Source organism: Lactuca sativa, chromosome 9 (assembly GCF_002870075.4).
Source record: "Lactuca sativa cultivar Salinas chromosome 9, Lsat_Salinas_v11, whole genome shotgun sequence".
NCBI classification, from domain to species: domain Eukaryota; kingdom Viridiplantae; phylum Streptophyta; class Magnoliopsida; order Asterales; family Asteraceae; genus Lactuca; species Lactuca sativa.
The window spans coordinates 159,574,435-159,583,870 of NC_056631.2; the positions used below are offsets into that span (position 1 = coordinate 159,574,435).

Here is a 9,436-nt window from a genome sequence, read left to right on the forward strand (position 1 = left end):
CTGATACCCTAAGGCCACATCCCAACGAGAACAGAAAAAGAAATAAGGCCTGCTAGTCGTTCCAAGTCTTTTAAACCTTTCTTATTTAACCATACATATATAGGCAAGCATTTAACAATATAAAAGTATAAAAGAGGTTTTGTAAAACCTTTGAAAAGTTTAATAAATAAGAATTTATGACTTGATGTCAGTTTATAAAACAATTCAAAAACAGTTGACAAGACAGTTTAAGTGTAAGAAAACCTTTGTTTGAAGCACAACTATAACAGATTCAAAAAGGAAACATACATTTTGTAAGATAGTTTCTAAAAGTGTTTTAACATGTAAAAACGTTTGAGAAAGCTATTTGAAGTATTCTATTTGGTGAAACGGCTAAAAGTGTATTAAGTCCAATTGTATGTTAGTTATAAATCACATGTGATTGATTATATAACCAAAAAGTATAACAAAGATTTATGTCTTTCACAAGGGGATAACCGTGTGTTTACTTGTATTCCCCCCTTAAAAGTGTATAAAAAGCATTGATAAATTATTTGAAAGAGTAGTTTATAGGGGTATGAACTCACATGATTGAAGTGGTTGATTTGAAGTAGTCGAGAGAAGAATCGAACAGAACCTCGACAGGAACAATTGAAAACGCGGGAAAATCTCGGGATTCTCGGGAATCTCGGGAATACAAACCTTCCTTCGGGACTTGAAGGTGAAAATCGGGGCTTTGGGAGGGATTCGGGGGCTTAAACGCAGAGTTTCGGTGCGAGAAAGAAGGGAACTGAGCAATGGAACTCGGAGCCCTTAAAATCTATTTATAGGGCCATTTTTTGAGTGCTACGTCGTAGAAGAGGGTGTGCTACGTCGTGGTGAGTCAGCCTTATCCTCTTCTGTTGATTGGACGCTCTCAGTCACTGGCCGGGTCGCGACGAACTGTGCCACGTCGTGGCAAGCCTGATATCCTCGGATTTCGGGTCTCGAACTTGTAAAATCCGTAACTTTCGCATACGAGCTCCGTTTTAGACGTTCTTTATATGCACGCGTAGGTGAAAATATGCTCTATAACTCTCGTTTAGACTTCATCAGAAAATTTTGACTTTATTTTTAATTATGTATCTCTAACGGGCCGGGACACGAAAAATCCGTTAAAAATCCATAACTTCTTTATCCGATGTCCGTTTTCGTCAGACTTTTTACCGTTGCACTAATATTGTTGAGACCTTGAATTCTCATTTAGGTTGTTTCGGCCAAAAGTCTCTCGATATCTATTTCGAGTTTTTAGCTGTCTACTGCTATATCCGGATCTTGGAAAAATCATAACTTCCTCATATGAAGTCAGATTTGGACGTACTTTTTACGTACGTTTATGCGTTTTGGATCGTAAGTTGGTATTTGCTTATGATTTTGTGTGAGATCCTAAATGTTAAGTGGTTATGATTGGAAAATTTCATAGGTCTTCAGCTGAAATTTAGGATTCTCTTAAGATTGGTTTGATCCTTATCTGGAAGGTCGTTCCCCATATGTTATACATTCCTGTAACGCACCGGTTTTTCTCGGTATGTTTGGTTATTTTATTTTAATTATCCTTGTAACCTTGGGTTAATTTATTTTACCAATGTCTGATTTCTTATGTTATTGGACTGTTTTGATCATCTTGTAAACTCCTTTTATTGAAGTCCAAAAACACCTTCTGAAATTCGCAGTTTCTTGGGTTTAGCCGGTTATTACCGGAGGTTCATTGAAAAATCTCTAAAATCGCCTTACCACTCACCCGATTGACCAAGAAATTAGTGAAATTCGCTTGGGGCCTGGAGCAGCAGCTGGCGTTTGATGAGTTAAGGGAACGATTGTGTGATGCTATGATTTTGGCCTTACCTGATGGGGTTGAGGATATGGTGGTTTACTGTGATGCATCGCTTCAGGGTCTTGGTGCCGTGTTAATGCAACGAGATAGGGTGATATCCTATGCCTCGCGACAGCTGAAACTCCACGAACGAAACTACCCCACTCATGATTTGGAGCTTGGGGCTGTTGTTTTCGCTCTTAAGATTTGGAGACACTATCTCTATGGAGTGAAGTTTATCATATACACTGACCATAAGAGTCTGAAATATTTTTCGAGCATCAGGATTTGAGCATGAGGCAGATCAGATGGTTGGATGTGGTAAAAGATTATGATTGTGAAATTCACTACCACCCCGGTAAAGCTAATGTGGTAGCTGATGCACTCAGTCGTAAACAATCTGCCGAACCGATTAGAGCTAAGTGTCTCCGGATCACGATGGTGTCGTCTTTGTTAGATCTAATCCGAGACGCCCAAAAGACAGCAATACTGGAGGAAAACCTCAGGCGTGAGAAGATTGGGAAAGATTTGCCTAAGATGGAATGAGACGGGCGGGGTTTGCTGACTCGCTACGGTAGGGTTTGGGTTCCATATACTGGGGGAATTCGGAAAACCCTAATGGATGAGTCTCATAAGTCAAAATTTTCTATCCATCCTGGTGCTACTAAAATGTATCGGGACCTTTATGAGGCTTACTCGTGGCATGGAATGAAGAATGACGTGGCTCGATTTGTGGAAGAATGTATGACCTGTCGGAAGGTCAAGGCGGAACACCAGAAACCGCATGGGAAGTTGCAACCATTGGAGATTCCTGAATGGAAATGGGAGCATCTAACCATGGACTTCATTACAAAACTTCCTAGAACTGCCCAAGGAGCCGATACGATATGGGTGATTGTTGATCGTTTGACTAAGAGTGCTCACTTTCTGGCTATAAAGGAGAGCTCATCGGCGGAGAAATTAGCCGAGATCTTTATTCGGGAGATTGTCTCATTACATGGGGTGCCCGTTTCTATCATCTCCGATCGGGACACCAGATTTACTTCTCGGTTCTGGAGGAAGTTTCAAGAGGAGTTGGGCACACGATTACATTTTAGCACCACCTTCCATCCGCAGACAGACAGGCAGAGTGAACGGACGATTCAGACCTTGGAAGACATGCTTAGGGCATGTGCGATTGATTTTGGGGGTAGTTGGGATGACAATCTACATCTAGCTGAGTTTTCTTATAACAACAGCTATCACTCGAGCATTAAAATGCCTCCGTATGAAACTTTGTACGGGAGGAAGTGCAGGACGCCCGATTGTTGGGGCGAGGTTGGGCAGAGGGTACTTGGGAGTACCGATATCGTGCTACGGACTACGGAGAAAATCCAAGTGATTCGGGATCATTTGGTCACATCGAGCATTCTTCAGAAAAGTTATGCCGACAAAAGACGCTCCAATCTTGAGTTCCAGGTGGGAGATTATGTGTTGCTTAAAGTCTCCCCCTGGAAAGGTGTGATTCAATTTCGTAAGTGGGGAAAGCTCGGACCCCGATTCATTGGACCCTACAAGGTCATAGCCTGTGCGGGAAAGGTGGCTTACCGTTTAGAGCTTAGTCTAATTCATAATACGTTCCACGTGTCTCAGTTACAAAAATGCGTTGTTGATGAGACTGTTGTGATACCACTGGAGGACATACAGATTGATGAGCGTCTCAATTATGTTGAGAAACCAATCGCTATTTTAGAACGACAGGCGAAAGCTCTCCGCAAAAAGACTATAATCTTGGCTAAGGTGCAGTGGCAACATAGGAAGGGTTTGGAATGGACTTGGGAACCGAAATGCGAGATGCGGGCTCATTATCCGGATCTGTTTCTAGGCGTTGACTTCGAGGACGAAGTTCGTTCTTAGTGGGGGAGAGTTGTAACGCCCCGGTTTTTCTCGGTATGTTTGGTTATTTTATTTTAATTATCCTTGTAACCTTGGGTTAATTTATTTAACCAATGTCTGATTTCTTATGTTATTGGACTCTTTTGATCATCTTGTAAACTCCTTTTATTGAAGTCCATGGGCTATGGGCCTATTTGCAAAGTCCATCTAGTAAATAGTACTTAATGTGTTAATTGATTCATTTGGAACACACACAAGAAAAACACTCTAAACCCTCTCTCTCTCTCTCTCTCAAATCGTCCTCTCTCTCTCTTTGGGATCAAGAGAAGCCAAGGGGCTGTTGTTTGGAGCTTAATTCTTGTTCATTTCCAGCCTTGATTCATATTGGTATGAACCTCCTTATCATTTCTTACAACTTGATTCGTAACCTTGTTCTAGTTTTATGATTTCATCTTCACTTTTTCTCCTTCTTATTTGATTTGTAATTGTATGTTATACATCATCTCAAGTGGATGATGGATCTAGGGGATTACATGTGGCAAAAGATCATGGAAACCCTAAAAGGGAGAATGGTGATTTTATGTGCTTTATGTTCATTTTCATGTTGATTATTATTACAATCTTGTGGCAAAATGAAATCCTAATGATACCTAACCCTTTTCACCATGATCATGGGGACTAAATTGGGATGATGAACACATCTTAAAAGGTGTTTCAAAGGGAGAAGGATGGATAATCCAAAAAGGAATCACAGGTGGCTACGATTCTGTTTTCCATCAGATCTGTAGTCATTTTGTAAAACTCATATATTGAGCTCTAGAACTCAAACGGACCCCAAACCTGTTCCAAAAGTTCACAAATTTAGTTGGCTAACTTTCTAAATAAGGCCAAACTCACTGATAAGGACTTTATCTATGGGAAAGAATGGCATCTTTGCTGTTAGGTCTGATCCGGGTCTATTCTGATATGTCATTTTGTTTTCATCCTTTCTAAGGCTTGGAAAAGGATCCAGAGTGATTCCAAGTTTCTATATATATGTTCCTTATATTATGAATTTAAGATCTGGAGCAAATGGGGTGTTATTTCCAATTATAAATTGGTTAGAATGGATCCACACTCCAGATCAGTGAGCAGTCACCAGCTTTTGCTAGTGCTGTGATTGTCCACAATGTGAATTTTATATCTGGAGTTTGGGAGATGCTTTTCATTCAATTCCAAATCTGAGACTTTCATTTGTATGTCCTTTACTTCTCTTAATTTTGGTTTGGACGAATTATACTCACAAGTTGGGTAGAATTGGCCAACATCACTTGACTGTATTGTTGGAGACAGAAGTGATACACCATTTTGTAAAATTCATATTTAATTCATCTTTTGGAGTTAGAATGATTTCTTTATAGTTGTGGAATCCTGAGCAATCATAGTTTCCTATAAAATTTAGTTGAAGCTATGTTTCTGTTTTAGATTTTGGAGTAAATCCGTTTTGAACAACAGGTCTGTTTTAGAGACCTTGTTGTGATTACTCTTTTCTCAACTCATAGCTTCATTACTTCTCCTTCCTAACCTTTAGTCCTTCTTAGGTGAGGTTTTGAAGTTTGCTCAAGCTTGGTAGCATTATTTGATTGTTAGCTATCCTTACTACTCACTCAAGGTGAGTTCTCTCACACCGTTGTATTGATGATTGTGTTTGCTAGTTAGCTCGTGTGTGATTATTTGAATTTATTATAAAAGCATGCTATATAAGTATTGTTTTAATTCGTACATGTGAACTGTATGTAACTAATCATGGATATGGGGACACCACCAAAGGATATGGATTTACCGGTGCGGTGGGTAGGTAAGATCACCAACGTAATACTCATCGTGAGGTGCGGTGATTAGGGCCAAGTGATACGGGATCTTCCCTGTGCGACTCAAACCTACAAGTCCTTCTTGTATTGTTGGCGTTGATTCGTTCTTTGCCCTTATTATACAACTATAATTGGAAAATGGATTAGGGTTAGTAAATATGAATGTTAGTACAATGTCTGTGTTTGAATTCACTAAGCTTTGTGCTTACGGTTTCCCTTATAACTTTTCAGGTGTTAAGATTAAAGAGGCTAAGGCTTGACAAGGAGCACCGGGTCATCGCTACTAGTTATCTTTGTTGGGACCTTATTATTATTATTTCTTCCGCACTTATTTTATATGATTATTAAGTAGATGGATTATGTTATGACTATTTCAGTTGTTTTAATTTAATTTAAGATGGGTTTAAAAGTTTAAAATTTTTGCAAAAATTTGGGTGTCACAAGTTGGTATCAGAGCCAGGTTTGAGGGAACTAGGCATTCTTGTGGATGTTCTAGACTCAAATTTGAGGCTCTATAAGAGTTTATTTTCTTTTTAAAGGATTTTTCAAAATTTCTGAAGACTAGTAGTGGAAGATGTCGCGGTGTTCCAGTCGGCTAGCCAAGTAAGCCTTATTTCTTATGTTAAATGTTTATGTTAAATTGTTGACTATGAATTGCATTCTACTAGTCTTAAAATGTTAGATTACACACTTATTTAATGTTAACATGTGAGAGAGTTGTAAAATTAACGGCTAGAGCGAGCTGGAAATTTTGAAACTAGACGCGAATGCGAAATTGGAACTTGTGTGCAAGGTAGTAGAAGGGCCCCTAGTATTTGAAACATCGGTGCCGGTTTCGGGTTGGGGAAAGGTTGAAAAATTTTCGGCAAGCTAAGTGTTTCGTCTTCCTAGAAATATCTATGCTGAATTATTTCTAAATATTTTCCTCCTTCTACGGATATAGATGGCTCCGCCTGCTCGACTTAATCAGCTCCAAATGGAGCAAGTTAGGAATATTGTCGCTGAGGAATTCAATAACGCTTTCAACGAACTAATCCTGGGTGTGACCAATGACATAATCAACCAGGTCAATGCTCTTCTGGATGAGCGCCTCGCAGCTATTCCCGAGGGAGCGTTACCGGCTCCGCCCGTTCGGGATTCGACATACTACTTCGAGAAGTTCACCAAGTGTAGCCCTCCTCTTTGGAATGGTGAATCTGACCCAGTTGCTGCTAAGCACTGGGTGTCAGATGTTGAGGGCGCCTTCATGACTGTTGGGTGTCTGGACCAGTACTAAGTTGTGATCGCCTTGAATTAGCTGCGAAAATGGGGAAAGACATGGTGGAACACCATCACCGCTCTATTAAAAGAAGAAGAAGTGAGGGCCATTTATTGGGCCCAATTCATGGAGAGGTTCGAGGCACATTATGTGCCTAAGGTGGAGCAGCAGCGGATGCAGCAAGAGTTCATGGCCTTACAGCAAACTGTCGTGTCTGTTAGCGGCTTGAACGCCAAGTTCTTGGAGATGCTATCTTTTTGTCCCTCGTTTGCTAGGAACGAGGCCTGGTTGGTCAGCCGATACACTGCCATTCTACGTACCGAAATTCGAGAATTCGTTAGCATGCAGGAGTTCCCGACTTTATCCGCGATCATGGATGTAGCGAGGAGGAGGGAAATCGAGTTGCATACCCAGTCCAAGAGGAAGGCCAATGACACCTCCTCCAAGACATCCAGAGATGCCCAGAAAAAGCAAAAGCAGGGTGGTAAGTCAAGGTATGAGTACAGGGCGTCTTCAGGTCCGGGCGAGAAAAATCCGTTGATATGCTACAACTGCAAAAAGCTAGGGCATCATTGGAAGAATTGTAGGGCTCCCCCTGTGAGTGCAGTTCCTCAGATTACTTCTGCTGCTCCCGTCTGCTATCACTGCAACGACACAGGACACAAGAAGCCCGAATGCCCGAAGTTGAAGGCTGGTAAAGGAGGTGGGGGTACAAATCCTGCAATTACATCGTCTTCTAAGGGACTCACTATGGTGACACGAGGTCGTGCTCACCAGATGACTGCAGATGAGCCGGTGATTATCGCGACAGTGGCAGGTAATTTTTTTTCTTTTCCCTCCTAGCATTATTTAATAAATGGTAGTTAGAATTGTTTACATGATTGTATGTGGTAAATCAGGCACTTATTTGCTAGATTCTGAGCCCGCCGTTGTTATGTTTGATAGCGGTGCTACCCATTCTTTTGTATCTTGCACGTTTATGACCCTAGGAGTGTTAGGAAGCCTTTTGGAAAAGATGAATTGGTAGCTTAACAGATTAAGAGGTTTTTGGACCAAAATGGCGTACAGACGGATCTCACGATGTGAGGAAGATGCATGTCATGTCGTGAGGTTTGTAGCCTCTATTATTTTGTCCTATAGCAGCTCACGGCGTGGGCCATAGATGGTCACGTCATGAGGGCCTGTTGACCATTGACTTTTTGACGAAGTGTGACCGAGGGTATTTTGGATGGTGTTTGAGATGTCGTACTAGGCCCCAGTTTCGGGCCAAGTATGGAAAAGGTTAGAAAGGTCTTTTACCCTTTACGAAGTTGGATTATGGATTGGGCCTTGCATTTTGGATTATCGGGATAATTATTGATTAAGATTGTATTTGTTAGTTAGCATGAGGATACCCGGTTCTGTAACACCCGTAGATCAGGGCTAGTCAATTTAGAGATGACAAGCGTCAAAAATGACTTTTTGGTAGAAGATTATTTATGGTGGATAATCTTAACTAAGTTGTAGTGGTCGTGATAAGGATTCCGGAGATATAAAGAACGCCGAAATCCGAGTTATAACGAAGAAGTTATGACTTGCCAAAGTTTCGCGACAGAATCGGCACGACGCTGAATACTCGATTTGAGATCCAGAGGTTTTTTAGCCGAAACAATCTAAACAAGAGTCGAAGATCTCGTCGATAGTAGTCCAACTACAAAAAGACAGACGAAAACGGAGTTCAGATGAAGGAGTTATGAATTTCGAACGGAGTTTTCCTGTCCTGGACTACAAAAAATAATATATAAGTAATATATTTATAATATATTAAAAATAAAGTCAAAATTATCCAACGGAGTCTAAATGAGAGATGTAGAGCATAATCTCAACTACGCGTCGATATAAAGAACGTCGAAAACGGAGTTCATATGCGAAAGTTATGAATTTCTGAAGTTCGGGGCGCGAAACCCCAAAACTGTCAGATACCACGACGTGGCAAGCAGTGCCACGACATGGCAAGTCTTCTGAAGCCTCCTGGAATCCCCCAAACGCAACTTGCGATGACGCATGCAGTGACGACCAAGCCCACGACGTGGAAAAGGTGCCACGACGTGGCAAGGGCAAATTTTGCCCTAAAATAGATTTGAAGGGGCAACTGTTTGTGGTTGCCAAATCTCTTCTCTCTCACCCATATTTCCTCGATTTATGTGCAAAGTAGTACCCCCGAAGCCCAGATATCATCCCGAGACCCGAAGCAAGTCCCGAAGTCCGAAGATCCCAAGAAGAAAAGAGTTTCTGAGCCGAAGCTCTGCCCGCGAGAAACCCGGTGTGTGAAGTGATCCCGGTTTCACCGAAGAATACTACTTCTGCAAGCCATAGTTTTGTCCGATCATCTTCTGATCAGGTGAGTGTGTGGTCACTTTCTTCTAACACATAAATATTAAGTATTTGCTATGAAATACGTGCTATGTGTTTAGATATTGTTGTTTATTTGAGATGTTAGTGGAATGCATGAACTATATAGGTTTTAATGAGTTAAACTGTATATGTATTTTGTAACTACAAATATGTTGGGTAGGACATGGGTAGATGAGATCCGTGAGTATGGATCAGATCAAGAGATTAGTTTAGATACGTGAGTAGAGA

At 41.1% G+C, this 9,436-nt stretch overlaps 1 protein-coding gene across 1 annotated transcript; it reads left to right on the forward strand.

Moving 5' to 3' along the window:
- The first annotated feature begins 6,940 nt into the window (after positions 1–6,940).
- LOC111888171 (uncharacterized) lies at positions 6,941–7,841 on the forward strand. Its single transcript, XM_023884299.1, has 2 exons — positions 6,941–7,631; positions 7,714–7,841. The coding sequence occupies exons 1-2, from the start codon at positions 6,941–6,943 to the stop codon at positions 7,839–7,841; spliced, it is 819 nt and encodes a 272-aa protein (XP_023740067.1).
- The last annotated feature ends 1,595 nt before the right edge of the window (positions 7,842–9,436 follow it).